This window comes from Juglans regia, chromosome 7, assembly GCF_001411555.2.
Source record: "Juglans regia cultivar Chandler chromosome 7, Walnut 2.0, whole genome shotgun sequence".
Taxonomy (NCBI): domain Eukaryota; kingdom Viridiplantae; phylum Streptophyta; class Magnoliopsida; order Fagales; family Juglandaceae; genus Juglans; species Juglans regia.
The window spans coordinates 9,191,674-9,207,458 of NC_049907.1; the positions used below are offsets into that span (position 1 = coordinate 9,191,674).

The following is a 15,785-nucleotide window of genomic DNA, read 5'->3' on the forward strand; positions in this document are numbered from 1 at the left end:
GTTGAATCAAGTTGCCATTGATGTTGGTGATAGGGAAATGCATTATTGTTGCCTCTGTATATGCGAACATAATGAGCTTGGAGGAAGCATAATACATTGATGTTTGTTGTCAATTGTCATAGCTCTCAACACTTTGTTAGTAAAGATTCTTAAATATTTACTGATTTGAAAGAGGAACCTGGCATGGCATGTGCGATGAAAACCAGCTTTTTTTGGCAGCAAGAGGCTTTACAGAAATTCACAAGCACTTAAACTGTTGCCCATTAAGGCACGGTCACTCCTTCAATGATAAATTTACAATTTTTGTTGTACTCTTCTTTTAAAAGAATTGTAAGCGTATGTTTTAATTCCATATTCTGCAACTTCTATAATTAACTTTTGTTAAATGAATTATATGCTTTTATGTAAAGAGTAATGCCAGGCTGCTGCCCTCACTGCTGGTGTGCCGTCTAGGCGAAACTCATGTATTTAATTTTTTTTAACATATTTAAACATTCCTAAAAAATATATATATATCAATATATTAATAGTAGGAAGTCAACAAGTAAAAACAAAATTAAATACCAGAGCAGGGTCAAAATAAGAAGGTAAAGTAGTATTATTCTTTATTTAAAGCATAATACCTTTATTCCTATTATGTCTATATTATTTCCACTCATTTCGTAAACGTTTATTTTCAACCATTTGAATTCTGAATAATGGTGATTTTTTTTCTATTATTTGACGAAGAACAATGATCCATCCTTTCAGGTGTGATCTGAGCTCTCACTATTCTAAAGAAAATTTAGAATATCTAACTTTATTATTAACACAACTCATATAAATCGACAAAAGATCCCATTCTATCCTCAACTTACGTCGAAAGAAATCATTTTTTTCACTGCCGTTTGCATTAATGCCAACCAAACGTATCCAAACGTTTGATGCATCCATCACGATTCACGAATGAAAAAGGTCAAGTTGGCATGACTGAATATGCATTAAAAAGGTCAATTCTTCTCCTACAATACCCGGAAAAATAAAGAAAAAAAGAACTGGCCTGGACTTATAACATCTCGAGAGAATCCAAAATTACATACATCAAAATCTGTAATCACCTATTTAAGCAGAACAGAACCCAGGTCTTCCCACTGTTGAAGGATCATATTTCAATCATCAATATCTTGGAGCTGCACCAGACACACCATAATGACTGTCTCAGAAAATAATAACCCAAAAAAGAGGAAAAACAGCAAGAATTCTTTACCAAATGCAAATCAACACCTCAAAACCAACCAAATAAAATGATATATATATTCAAAGGGGGCGGGACGCAAAGCCTATCATTTCTCATATAATTAATTCATCCGAACAATTTATAGAAATAGGTCAAAATTAGCCTACCTCCACCAATTGTTGCTTCAGGCAACCGCTCTATTGAGTACCTGTGCTTTGTGATGTACATGATTGGTACACCAGGAATCTGCCAGCAAACAAGCAACCTTATATACCAGAATCCAGTTCCAAGTACTAAAGAGCCAAGCCATTACTAATTGATCATACCTTTCGGATCCTTCGCTTCAAATCTCGATCACAAGTAGCAACAATGTAGCATTTATGCTGTTTCCAACAAATTGTTTCAAGAATGTTACAAGAAAATAAATAGTGCTAAATGCAACAAAACAAATTGGTAATTCACTCAGGTGCATTGTCTTCATAGAACATTGATTTGGTACAAATTACTAATATGCCAAATGATATCAGCTACAACACACAAGAAATTCAAGTCGAGAAATAGATAACATCGAAACCCAACATTATATGCATGACATTAGGTAAAGAAATATCTCCATCCCAAGGCCACTATACACTCTGTTAAAATAGTTTTAATACAGACATTGAAGTCATTGAGAACAAGACATATGGTGAAGGTTAAATTCTGGAATGATAACATGCACAAAAAAGACAATATAAGCTTGCATCTTATTGTATGGATTCCACCAATATTTAAAGTAGTTAAGTAAATAGTTGAAAATGGTTAACTATGGATGCCTTGATGCAAATTTCAAAATTGCGGAAAAATTGATCACTCGCCCCACTAAAACAGGTAATGCACATAAGAAATTCAACATTAAATTAGTTCAAGTCATACCTCAGTAACTCTCTCAACAATACAGTCATCAGCATAGGTCCCTTTGTGAGTACAAATTAGTCTTTGAAAACGAGGATCCTTAGCAATCCTGTCAAGAGAGAACGAGGTGGTAGGAGAGGGCGTTAAAACTCAATAGCTGAGTCACAAGTAATAAGTGGATACAGGGAGATTAGCAGGACCAATTACTAGTAGAAGAACACTAATGCACTAGTTGTCGGCTCATATTATGCATGATAATGGCAGCAAAAGGCAAGGATATTGCACAAACTATTACTATTGCTATAATAACAGTTCAAAAAAGACTAAGATATAAGCTACTTAGTGCCTTTTCATTTTGGTAGAATAATTTCCTCTTTCCAAGTGAGAAAAAAACTATTACTATAATAACAGTATAGAAAAAGATCCACAGCTAATCCAATTCCTACAAACACACTAACACATGCATCCGACAATCTCAAATGGTTGAACCTCTTTATACTAGTATCGAAGAAAGGAATGTGAACAACCACTAGAAAAAAAATCTCTTGGGAAAATTTTGAGAGTAACAAAAACACAATGAAGGATACCTCAAAGCAACTCGATATTTTTGACCAAGCTTCTCCAGTTCTGCCATCACACAATCCGTGATGCAAGGAGTGCCTTCAGCCAAAAGGTAGACAGGATTAATACAGATAAATAAAAGAAAAACCGATATTCATTTTATCACTCAAGGATTATCATAGATATCTAGAAAACCAAGAGTAATATTTTCTGGGTTAACATTGTATGCAAGCTGAGACAGCACCAACTGTCTGCAAAGCAAATGTGACATGGCACTCAATCCTTGGTACAAAACACATTCACAACTATGTTGAACTTAAGATAACTCATCAACGCAGAAGAATTATTGTGTCAAACGTCAAAACTAATGGATGACTAACAAGCTGGAATTGAAGAAACGAGTGATTCTAAACTCACATTTTGCATATAAGCAGTCCATCATCCCCTTCTCCAGGTCCAACTACAAAACAACAAAAGTAAATCGAGCAAGTTAAGATTAGAAGTAGAACTGCTGTGTCAAAGTACAACAAATTATTCTCCTTCCAGAATTTATCCAACAAATACATTAGGGGACAAGAACGCTCTCCATAGTTCAGAAGCACTTCAATTTCATCACAAGGTTTTTGACGATACTCAAAGTCTGCATATCTCAGCCGAATCCGCCGATGATAAAAATAACTAACTCAAAACGAGAACACTAACAATCACTCACTTTATTCTGGATAGAGAAGTTGATGAAGTTGGTATCTATCAGAACCCGATACGGCGGTCCTAACGAGGTGTTGTAATTGAAGAAAAGCGCCGACGACACCTTTGGCCTAAATGACATTGAAAAAAAAAAACACTTTAGAAAAAGGTAAATCCTTATTGATTCCAGAGGATTACACCCACGAATAAAAAATTCCCCAAAATCTGTGAATTTCTTGAAATTCAAAAGAAAAACATATAAATCACGTTGATTAACAGTAAAAAAAAGCTTACACATTTCTTGGGAGCTTTTTCTCGCTGCCATCTTTCTTTTTTGGGTCCAGAACCTGTTGTTTGTAACTGAATCCAATACATAGAACAAAAATTACGACAAACCACGAGAAATCATAATAAAAAGATTTCAAACGAAATCGACAGAGGGAATCTATATCATTAGAAGGAACAAGGAAAACAAGAATGGAGGCTTACTTTTTAATGGCTTTCTGGGTTATGAGCTTTTTCATGACTGCAAATTTAGGACCTTTCTTTGCTTTCCCCATATCTTTGATTGCACAGCGAAAGAACGTAAGATATAGATATTCCTACTCCGAACGAAAGAGTTCCGAACCCGGTTGGTAATTTAGATTGATTGGCACACCAGAAAGTAATGGAAACCTTGTTAGGGTCCTCACCGGCGGCAAGGGAGTGTTGCGAGGAAACCCTAGAAGTGGAGAGAAGGCGTACGAGGAAGGGGGCTGAGCCGCTGAACTATTCTGTTGAAATCGAAGGGGGCTAAACTGAAGTTACGTTTTTGCAGGGCATCTGAGGACGACGCCGTTTGGGAAGGGAGTGATGAAACGCAGCGCACGGGAAGATGTTGTCTTGCTGAATAGTAGTGTCTCATCACTTACTTGAAACGCAGTGTTTAAGGACTGTGACCCTGCATCTATTTTACTTTGCTGTAATTTACTGATATTTTTATTTTCTCATTTCATGTATTACAATTCTGTTAGAATGTCAGAGATGTATAGGGAAAGAAAAAGAGTTCTGCTGCAAAGCGGTCGGGCTGATTTTCTTTGTTTAAAAGCCTTCCACACATATGCTGCCACCTCAAAAATTATACTAAACTTACAATACACTCATTCACATGGAAAACAAAAGAGATATGCCAATCCTTTGTGCTTCCGATTTCCCAGCACTGCTGCACGATAAAAATCGAGAGTTCTACCGCCACCGACGACAATGGTTTGGGACGTGAAAAAAGAAAGGAAAAAACCACCACCCCAAATACAAAACGCCAATGCAAATTCCTGTGTTCCTCCAGTTTCTCAGCAACCAAACAGTATGATTATATCCAAACACCAAATAAAACACATATAATACGGGAAAATATATGTCACAGAAGTTAAAACAGAAATCCTAATTTAAATTTGTTTTCCTTAATATTTTCATAAACAACAATAAGAAACAAAAGAAAAAATGTAAAAATATATAGCAGAGGGGTTGGGATCAAGAAATATACAGCAAAGGGGTCGGAAACTAAAAATAAAAATTAAAAAAATGTTCTTTGATCAAGAACTTTCTGGATTCCTTGAAAATCTGAAAGCTGAAGGAGCTGATTGGAAATAAATATTGGGAGAGAGGAAAAAGAAAGAGGGTCTCTCGCAATTGGGTGCCGTGGGTCCGAGGAGCAGCACCGGGAGTCGAAGGTCTCCGAGGAGAAGCGTCGCAAGCTCCAAGACCTCGTTTCTAAAGTACTCCTCAACGAGGCTTCGTTTAGAGACGCCGTCGGTGAGAGGCTCTAGATCTCTGCGTTTGTCGTCGTCTGTGAGGGGTTGGGATGGGCTGCGAGGGACTGAGATGGGCTACGGGTGTGAGAGGGGGAGCGATGGGGAAGTTGAGATCTGAGTGCGAGAGTGGTTTTCTAGGGTGCGGTCACATTGTAGTTGAAATGGAAAGCCTACGTGGCACTAATATATTGAAAGACTATTTTTTAATGGAGAATGGTCGGACCGGTTATAAGGTTTCCTGAAAGAAAAATTCTATTTATCGTCTTAAGTGGGAGATTGTATGTGCAATTTTATTAATGAATGAAAAAAAATCATTTTAACTAAAATATTATTATAATTTTAATTTTTTTCTAAACATAACTATATAGATTAACTCATAGGAAAAAGGAAAAAACGTTGTAAGTAGGCGGAATCAAGAACTTTTTAGATTATTTTTTCAAATTTTCAAACAAAATAAAATAAATAATTTAATTTTTTTAAATCTCAAAATAAAAATAGTATTAAAAAATATATTTTAATAATATTTTATTTCAATTTTCAACTTTTATTTTAACTCATCTCATCTGCGAAAACAAACGACTCCTAATTGTGAAGGTTGGACTGTCTCGAACAGACCCATGGCTAATTTCATCTGAATGAAATTCTACCCCATAATTTCATCAGCATCTTTTTCTAAATTTTATCCACCATTCTTCTTCATTTACGGAAGCAGCTCACTTCAAATATGGGCCTAGCATTCCTCAATCTCTAGGAAACAGTTTGTATATATATATATAGAGTGATCAAAACCGATAAAGATGGGAGCGCGACGACAGGGGTAGAGAGGACTCAGAGGAGTCCTGTCGTTGGAGTGAATGTAGGTGTATATCTCTCCCATTTTAGGTTTTCTCTTTCAAAAAAGAAAAAATAATATTATTTTATGTTATAAAAATTAGATTGTAAAAAAATAAAAATAATCAAAACCCAAAAAATAAAAATAATTTGTAAAGATCTTAAGACCAGATATAAAAGAGAAATACATAATCTAGATTTTACAAAAACAACTTATGAATTATTATAATTTGAGATGATATGTTAAATTGTTAAAGTATTTTTTATTTGTACTAGGTGTTCTATTATAGGGTCCTAACTAATCTCGAGGATAAATAGGCCTCGACAATGAGCTCTTTCAAGTGCATTTTGGATATTTCAAGAAAAAATTCCTCAAATCTAATAGTCCATAGAAATTATTTGTAACCAAAATAATTCAAACATTAGATTTGGAGGAAGCATACCACCAAGACTAATGAGTGGCAGAGGAGCCTTCTCTTTCCGTCTTCTCTTCTTTCTCTCTTCCTTTACCATAACTTAGAAGATATGAAAATAAAGTTTTTTTTAAGTGTTTTTTCATTTCGGACGAAAATGACTGATTTATTACCTTTTTGGTCATCTCTAAACAACATGTGTCGTACCATTAGCTTATTAATCCGCTAATCTACAAAATGCAAGAAGTAGCATTGAAAAACATGCACATTGTCTCGTAGTCTGACGTACAGACCCCGGTGGCACCCCAAATGCCAAACCTCCTAGATTGCATATCTTCAAGATTTGATCATCTGCGATCCTCCACAAATAGTGCATGGGCTCCATGCCTCGATACAAAATTGCGTGCTTTTCAGATGCTTGCGAGACTGTAATCGAGTCAACCCTCTGTTCTCACCTGTCTTACTTTTTTTTGCAAAATTCTAAGTTGACGCATTCTCCTATCCAAGTCTGTAGTACACAAGATAAAAGACCGCGATGGTTGCTCCACACTGGAGACCACAAGGATAGAATTGTGTAAAGGCTAATTGGGATGCAGTACTCGATGTTAAGTCAAGGAAGATGGGGGTAAGAATTATCATTAGAGATGAAAAGGGGGCGAGATGATGGTAGCATGCGATGACCAGATATGCAATGTGGAGCAACAAGCTATAACAGAAAGTTTTGCATTGAGGAAAACAATAAAAATCTGCAGTGAATTGAATTTCAACAGTGATACTAGAGAGAGATGCACAGGTTATTGTTAATGCAGTAAATGACACAAATGAAGATTTTACTTACTATAGAAGCATCATCGAAAAATGAAGGTCTTCCTACAAGTTTGGCCTGATTGGAAGGTGCAATATGCACATAGAAGTATAAACACAGTAGCTCATAATTTAGCAAAAGCATCTATACATTTAGATGTTAAGAAGGTGTGGATATGAGAGGCACTTGATTTTGTTTTAACTTGTTTACATAAAGACAAAGACTATATTGTAGACACTCTTCTATAAATGAAATTGGAAAGTTCTAATTAAAAAAAAAAAAGTTTGTAGAACACAAGATAAAGACCTTATTCAACTGCAACAATCATCTAGGGCTGTGCAACCCCATTTACAGCAGCGTCAAACAACTACAGAGGAAACCTTGGATAGACATCTTCCAGGAATGCAAGTAGAAACTGTTAGTTATTCATCTTAGAAATGATTAAAATATTTGATGTAAAGTGAAAATAATGTGAACTATTACCATTGTTCAATGTATCGGTTCGGTTATCTAGATTTAAATTAAAATGTATTTTGGTATTTGAATCAATGTATGCCTCTTAGGGATATAAGTTTTAACCGTTTCCCAACCAAACAAAATGTTGTGTCCTTTGGTGAATTAGAAACATTTTCAATGTATTCTCTAATATTTGAGAAGTTGTGACTTCTCAAAAGTGCTCATTCATTTAAGTTGTGACTTTTCGCAAATATCATTTCATTTATGTGATGTGACTTTTCACATGTATCCTTTCATTTAAATAAGTTGTGATTTTTCACAAGTACCTTTTCATTCTTTATAAATAGAGAACCCCACCCACAAATTCATTAACTACAAATTCTCTACAAAAATTAGAGAAAAACTTCCTCTTTCTTTTGTCTTTTTTCTTTGGGCTTTGACTATTTTATATCGGGTTCGAGGATCTCCTTTTGTGTGCACCGACGAAGAGATTAATGGGAACCGACGTGTTGTATCTTGGGAGTAGACTATCAAGAAACCTAATGCATGTTTAATATTGGAGGCAGCGAAATCTACTCTAAGAAAAGCGTCTATCATAATATGCCTCAACATCGGGTTCTCTCTTTCTAATTTATTCTTATTATTTTACATATTCTCTAGTTTGCAAAGCATTTCAGAATATTTCCCAACAATTTTAGAGTAGAAATTCTCTTTGTTAAACTAGATGTATGTTTTAATTGGTTTCCACCATGACTTCAAACGAACCTATTACACTTGAGAAATTTGGAGGAATCAATTTTTAAGCGTTGGCAAGAAAAGATGAAAATCTTTCTTACAATGCTTGGATTATATTTTGTTATTAAAACTGATCATCATTCTGATGATTTACATGAGCCCGCACGTACTATTGAATTGCAAACATATACAGAAAAAGATAATTTATGTAAATATAGGATTTTAAATCATTAAAGTGCTACACTTTTTTATGTTTATCTACACATTAAATCTGCCAAAACTATTTGGTTTCAAGATGCCGGAATGGATAAGTACACTGCAAGCCAATTTTTTGGTTTCAAGATGGATGATTCCAAATCTGTGGTAGAGCAAGCCCATTAGTTAACTATTCTTTATCATGAATTGGGCCAACGGAGAATGAGTATTACCGAGCATCTCTAAATAGCTTGTACAATAGACAAGTGTCCTCCTTCATGGAAGAATTTTGACCTATCTCTTAAACATAAAACTAAAGATGTGATAATGGAAACCTTGATATCTACCATTAGGATCCCAGAACAACACTTGAAAAATGATCCCATCCCACTATTGGTTTCTAATTTTCAGCCTAAAGTAAATATTGTAGAAGGCCATAAAACACGTAAGAACCCATTACATCAGAAGTCCAAATTTAATAAGGGTAAAACTAATTATGAGAATAATTTGAAACCAAAGTCCTATATTAACAAAGATGATGAGAGACCCATTTGTTTTAATTGTAACAAACCAGGTCATTTGGCCAAAAATTGTTGCTATAAGAAGAGGAAATATCAAAGTAATGAACAACCAAGATCGCCTAACCCATAGGCTCATATGGTGCTTTCTGGGACCGACTCTGTTGGAACCGATGAACGGTATGTAACCATAAGTCCCCAATTTTATTTGGCTTGTAGTGCTACTGATTGGATAGTAGACACAAGAGCAAATGTACATGTCACTTCTAACCGTAATATTTTTTCAACATATCAGGATACAAGCGGCATGAAAGTGACAATGGGTAACTCCACCTCTGCACAGGTATTTGGTGTAAGAAAAATTGAACTCAAATTAACGTCTGGAAATATTCTTCCACTAGAAGAAGTATTTTACGTACCAGAGGCGAGGAGAAACCTAATTAGTGGATCTTTACTTAGTAGGACAGTCTACACATTATTATTTCAATCCAATAAAGTTGTTGTAACTAAATATGGGTCATTTGTGGAGAAAGACTATGTAAGTGGTGGTTTGTTTGTAATAAATATTCAAAACAATATAGTAAACAAATTTGATTCTAATAATAAATTTGCATTTACTACATGTTCCTCTTCAATATGGCATGTTAGATTAGGTCATGTTAATTATCATAATGTTAAAAGAATGATGAATTTAGAGATTGTTCCTAAAGTTCCTGTTGATTTGGATGAAAAATGTTTAATTTGTGTTCAATCAAAATAGCCTAAAAAGCCGTTTAAATCTGTTATAAGAAACTCATCACTTCTTGAATTAATTCATAGTGATGGTTGTTATTTAAATAGTGTCTCCTCTAAAGGTGGTAATAAATACTTCATTACTTTTATAGATGATATGTCCAAATTTTGTTATGTTTACTTGATGAAAATAAAAGATGAATCATTTAGTAAATTTGTCATCTATAAAACTAAAGTTGAAAACCAATTGGAGAGAAATATTAAAATTATCAGGTCTGATAGAGGAGGTGAATACTCCTCTAATCAATTGGTTCAATACTGTGAGGAGAATGCTTTATACATGAGGAACTGCTCTATATTCTCCTCAATCCAATGGTGTTTCTGAAAGAAAAAATAGAACTTTAGTAGATATGGTCAAATGCATGCTCTCTAGTTCCGGCCTACCTGAGCAATGGTGGGGGGAAGCAATACTTGCATATTATTTTATCTTAAATAGGGTACCATTTAAGGGATCTGACAAGACACCGTATGAATTCTGGAAGGATAGAGTATCCAATATTAATTTCTTTAGAGTTTGAGGTTGTCTTGTAAAGGTTAATGTTCCAAAAATTAATAAAAGAAAATTAGGTCCTAACACAGTAGATGCAGTATTCATTGGGTATGCTAGATATAGTTCTGCATATAGATTTTTATTATCAAATTAGGAGTCCAAGGTATTGATCTCAACACCATCATGGAGTCTAGTGATGCAACATTCTTTGAAAATCTATTTCCTTTCAAAATTAAGTTAGAAAGATCTTTACCTATAGTAAGTTTTCCTTCCACCAGTAGTCAACCTACCATTATATCTAATTTTGATTGTGTATCTGGATTAGAAAATGAACTTGGAAGAGGAAAACGAGTTAGAAAAGAAAAGGATTTTGGACATGATTTTTATACTTATTCTATGGAGGAAGACCTATTGACTTTCAAGGATGCCATGCTTTCTATTGATTATACTTTCTGGAAAGAAGCAGTAAATAGTGAGATGAAACCTCTTAAGACTAATGACACTTAGAATTTATGTAATCTTCCACCTGGATGTAAAATCATTGGATGTAAGTGGATTTTTAAAAAGAAATTGAGACCTGATAGTACTATTGATAAATTTAAAGTTAGGCTGGTTGCAAAGAGTTTTACACAAAGAGAGAGTATCGATTATTTTAATACGTATTCTCCTGTTACTAGAATAACCACAATTCGTGTTCTAATTGCTCTAGCAGCAATCCATAAACTTGAGGTCCACCAAATAGACGTAAAGACTGCATTTCTTAATGGCGACCTAGAAGAATAAATATACATGGATCAACCAGAGGGGGAGGAAATGAAAGTTTGTAAACTTATTAAATCTCTCTAGGGTTTGAAGCAAGCTCCTAAACAATGGCACCAAAAGTTTGATGAAATAATTTTATTTTATGATTTTACGATAAATAAATCTGATAAGTGTTTATACACTTAAATAGTTGATGTTGCATGCGTAATGTTATGTTTTTACGTTGATGATATTCTCATATTTGGTACTAATATAGATATTGTTCTTGATGTTAAAAATTTTTTATGTAAGAATTTTGACATGAAAGACATGGGAGAGGCACAGGTAATTCTTGGTATTAAATTAATGAGATCTCGTGATGGTATTAGCATAAATCAATCTCATTATATTGAAAAGATTTTTAAAAAGTTTGAGAGATTCGAATGCAAACCTGTCAGTACTCCTCTTGATCATTGTTTGCATTTAAGTAAGAATCTTGGAGATCCTGTGTCACAACTGAGATATTCTCAGATTATTGGTACATTACTGTATATTGCTAAATCTACTAGACCTGATATTTCATATGCTGTGAGTAGACTTAGCAGATATACTAGTACGCTTGATGATTCTCATTGGAAGGCATTGGAAAGAATTCTTAAATATTTGAAAGGAACCATGACATATGGTATCTATTATTTTGGGTATCCCACTGTATTAGAAGCATACAATGATACTAGTTGGATAACAGACACAGTAGATCGTAAGGGAACGAGTGGATATATTTTCACTTTTGGTGGAGCAGTTGTGGGTTGGAGATCTTCTAAGCAAACTGTGATTTCTCGATCTATTATGGAAGCTGAATTAATAGCCTTAGATACTACCGGAAATGAGGTAGAGTGGCTTAAGAATTTATTATCAGAAATTCCACTAGTTAAAAAACCAATGCCAGCTATTTCCGTTCTTTGTGACAATCAGGCTATGATAGGTGTTTGTAATAATAAACATTTTAATCATAAGAGAAGACATTTGAGTATCAGGCATTCTACGATGAAATACCTAATAAAGAATGGATACTTGACTTTGGAATACGTAAAATCAGAAGATAACCTAGCGGAAACTTTGATGAAAGGACTGGCAAAGTCGAAGGTTATAGATACATCAAGGGGGATGGGACTAAAGTCCATTAATTAGGTCAACAGTAGCGGCAACCCAACATTCCTGACTGGAGATCCCAAGAAGAAGGTTCAATGGGAAGAACAAACTATTTGAGTGACTGGATAGCACTATTAAAATATTATTATAGGTCCATCCCTAGGGTGTGAGTGCTACAAATGCAATGATAAAGGAAAAACGAAATGCTTTGAATGAGTCCAAGACTAAGGCGATGTATTAAATTGCAGGTACCTTTGGAGGACTCACCTATGTGAGTGTGACTGTGTGGCCACAGTCTATGGTAATTGGGCTATTCCCTAGAGCGCTCATGAATCCAAGATGCGATGCATGACCTTTATGCACCACTTTGAAAGAAACATGATATATGTCATATTATGTGTGTGGTGTGGAGAAGCCTGAATTAAAAGATTCTGGTTCAAAACTTAGTTCACCATGGATCTTTTAGATGGAAACACGCTAACACTAGGTAGACGTTCAAAGCTGCAAGCTACCTCTATTGATGCATAGTACTTAGTCCAAAGAAAATTGTATTTTATTCTGTTCTTTAAAATATTTTAATCAGGTGGGGGATTGTTGGTTTTTCATCTTAGAAATAATTAAAATATTTGATGTAAAGTGAAAATAATGTGAACCATTACTATTGTTCAATGTATTGGTTCGGTTATCTAGATTTAAATTAAAATGTGTCTTGGTAGTTGAACCAATGTATGCTTCTTAGGAATATGAGCCTTAACCGTTTCTCAACCAAACAAAGGGTTGTGTCCTTTGGTGAATTAGAAACATTTTCAATGTATTATCTAATATTTGAGAAGTTGTAACTTCTCAAAAGTGCTCATTCATTTAAGTTGTGATTTTTCACAAGTACCATTTCATTTATATGATGTGACTTTTCACATGTATCCTTTCATGTAAATAAGTTGTGACTTTTCACAAGTACATTTTCATTCTTTATAAATAGGGAACTCCACCCACAAATTTATTGACTCAAAATTCTCTACAAAAATTAGAGAAACACTTCCTCCTTCCTTTGTCTTTCTTTCTTTGGGTTTTGGCTATTTTATATCGGGTTCGAGGATATCTTTTTGTGTGCACCGACGAGGAGATTAACGGGAACCGACGTTATTGTATCTTGGGAGTAGACTGTCAAGAAGCTTAGTGCATGTTTAATATTGGAGTCGGCATAATCTACTCTAAAGAAAGCGTCTATCATAAAGTGCCTCAACATCAGGTTCTTTCTTTATAATTTATTCTCATTATTTTACATCTTCTCTAGTTTACAAAACATTTCAGAATATTTCTCAATAGAAACCACCTTCATGGTTGGTCTTTTCTTGAATTGTATTGCAGATTATCGGTCAAGAGAACGTGAGACCTGCACTATTGAATTAGTCACAATTTCCCCTCTCTATATTTTCCCCTAATCTCTCTCTCTCTCTTTCTTTTAATTTCTTTCAAAAAAAAAAATAATTATTAATTTGACTACAAGCATGGAGTCATTGACTAAGGGCTCGGTTTGTCTCAAAGATGAGATATAAAATTATCAAAATTTTTCATAATTTCATTCTTAAACATCATTCAAATATAAAACATTTTTTAATTTTTAATTTTCTACTTTTTTATCTGATCATTCCAAACACAAAAACCAATATAACTTTTACAAATTAAAAAAACTCAAAAGTCAATATAACTTTTACAAATTACAAAATAAAAATTAGAAAAAATCTACATAACCTCTTACTATTCACACAACCTCCACACAGCACACTTTTTTTAATTTTTATTATTTTTTTCTTTTATCAAATATTTAATATATGAATAATGAATAGAATAATTGAATTAGTTTAAAAAGAATAAACTCAAAAAAAATATTAAACAAATATTAAAAAATTTAAAAATTTAAAAACATATAGTATGTGGAGGTTGGAGAAGTTGAGTAGTATTGCTCAAAGTATCATAACCTTGTTAGAAGTTTCTAGATAACAGGACCAACAACACGGGTTCCTATTTAGTATATGTTTATGGCAAATCAATATTGGGAGATTCAAAGTTCAAACACTGGATTTGATTTTATCTTTGGTCATCTTTATTCTAGAGTATGCCACCTCATACTTGGGATAATTCTTGGTGAAAGGTAAAAAAAAACTTGTGATATGGGAACCTCTGTTGGCACAGACCCTTTCCAGCAGCTGCATAAGATTAGGCAACCAAGTTAAGCTGCAGCATTAAGGAGAAGAGTAGAGGTAGAGATTCTTTAGAACAAAGTTTCGTCGTATTAAGATATAATATAAATAATAAAATTTATTTATTTTCATTTTCATTTTCATAAAGATCTTGATTTAAACTCTTGCTCAACACTTCATCCTTCATGTATTGGATTTATTTATTGAGGAGATTCTAACTCACATGTGAGAGATAATATTAAGATATAATATAAATAACAAAATCTATATTTTTTCATCAGTTTAAATTTTAGAGATAAATAATGATTGCACAATGTTATAACTACGTAAGAAGGTCGACAGTGAGAATTCCTTTAGAATAACATTATACTTTCTATTAGGGGTGTAAATTTAAATCGAAAAACCAGACCGGACCGAATTGGACTAGACCAGTTGGTCTTGTTTTGAACCGGTCCAGTCCGGAACCGGTTCCTATATTATGAAAACCGGCTGGAACCGGTCCGGTTTCGGTTCTGTAGTTTCCGGAACCGGACCGGACCGGTTGGAAAAAATATATATAAAAATTAATTTTATATATTATATAAAATATTTATATATATAAGTTTTATATATAATATCTAATAATATATTAAATTTTTATATATAATATATAATTATATATCATATATGAAATAATTTCATATTATAATTTATAAATTATAACATAAAATATTAATTTTAAATATGAACATTTGTAACTTGTTTGAGTATATGTTATTAATATAATTAAATATAAGATAATCTTATTATAATTTTTGAAATAAAAGTTTAATCTTAAAAATGAATTTAATTGATCATATGCTTTAAACATAATATATATATATATATTAAATTATTAATAATATTTTATCATAAAAAGTAATATTTTATTATATATTTTTTACATTTTAAAAAAATTAAAAAACCGGACCGGACCGGATAGGAAACCGGTAAAACCGGATGTACCGGTTTAGGAGGGTAACCGGGGCGTAATCGGTTTTAAAAAATGAAATACCGGTACATAACGATTCGGTCTTAGATTTTGTCCAAAACCGAACCGGTTACGACCCTACTTTCTATTTTGGAATTCTAACCAAAGTAATAGGGACTTTTTATAACTTCAGATATGTCAAATATATTTTTGGAATTCTAGACAAAGATTTCCTCAGTCCACAAAATTGTAATATAGCAGTTTAATTAATATACGTTAGAGGAAAGGCTGATCTAATTTTAATTGTTACTCAATTTTGTGAACACGAGTTGCTCAAGTACTTCCCCATGAAACCTGTT

General features: G+C 33.5%; 1 protein-coding gene across 1 annotated transcript; it reads right to left on the bottom strand.

The window, feature by feature from the left end:
• Positions 1-858: 858 nt before the first annotated feature.
• Positions 859-4,207, bottom strand: LOC109004167 (rRNA-processing protein FCF1 homolog). The gene is made up of 9 exons (XM_018982628.2): positions 3,848-4,207; positions 3,653-3,718; positions 3,384-3,489; positions 3,089-3,131; positions 2,698-2,770; positions 2,132-2,219; positions 1,543-1,599; positions 1,384-1,462; positions 859-1,169 (listed from the first exon to the last, which is right to left on the bottom strand). The coding sequence occupies exons 1-9, from the start codon at positions 3,916-3,918 to the stop codon at positions 1,156-1,158; spliced, it is 597 nt and encodes a 198-aa protein (XP_018838173.1). The 5' UTR covers positions 3,919-4,207; the 3' UTR covers positions 859-1,155.
• Positions 4,208-15,785: the final 11,578 nt, after the last annotated feature.

What these genes read in the sequence shown, in the direction of transcription:
- LOC109004167 (XM_018982628.2), bottom strand. Translation starts at nt 3,918, where the DNA reads ATGGGGAAAGCAAAGAAAGGTCCTAAATTTGCAGTCATGAAAAAGCTC. An exon ending in AAAAAGCTCCCAAGAAATGT is followed by an intron (nt 3,490 to 3,652) that starts GTAAGCTTTTTT and finishes AATGTCATTTAG; the next exon opens with GCCAAAGGTGTCGTCGGCGC. An exon ending in AAATATCGAGTTGCTTTGAG is followed by an intron (nt 2,220 to 2,697) that starts GTATCCTTCATT and finishes CTCTCTTGACAG; the next exon opens with GATTGCTAAGGATCCTCGTT.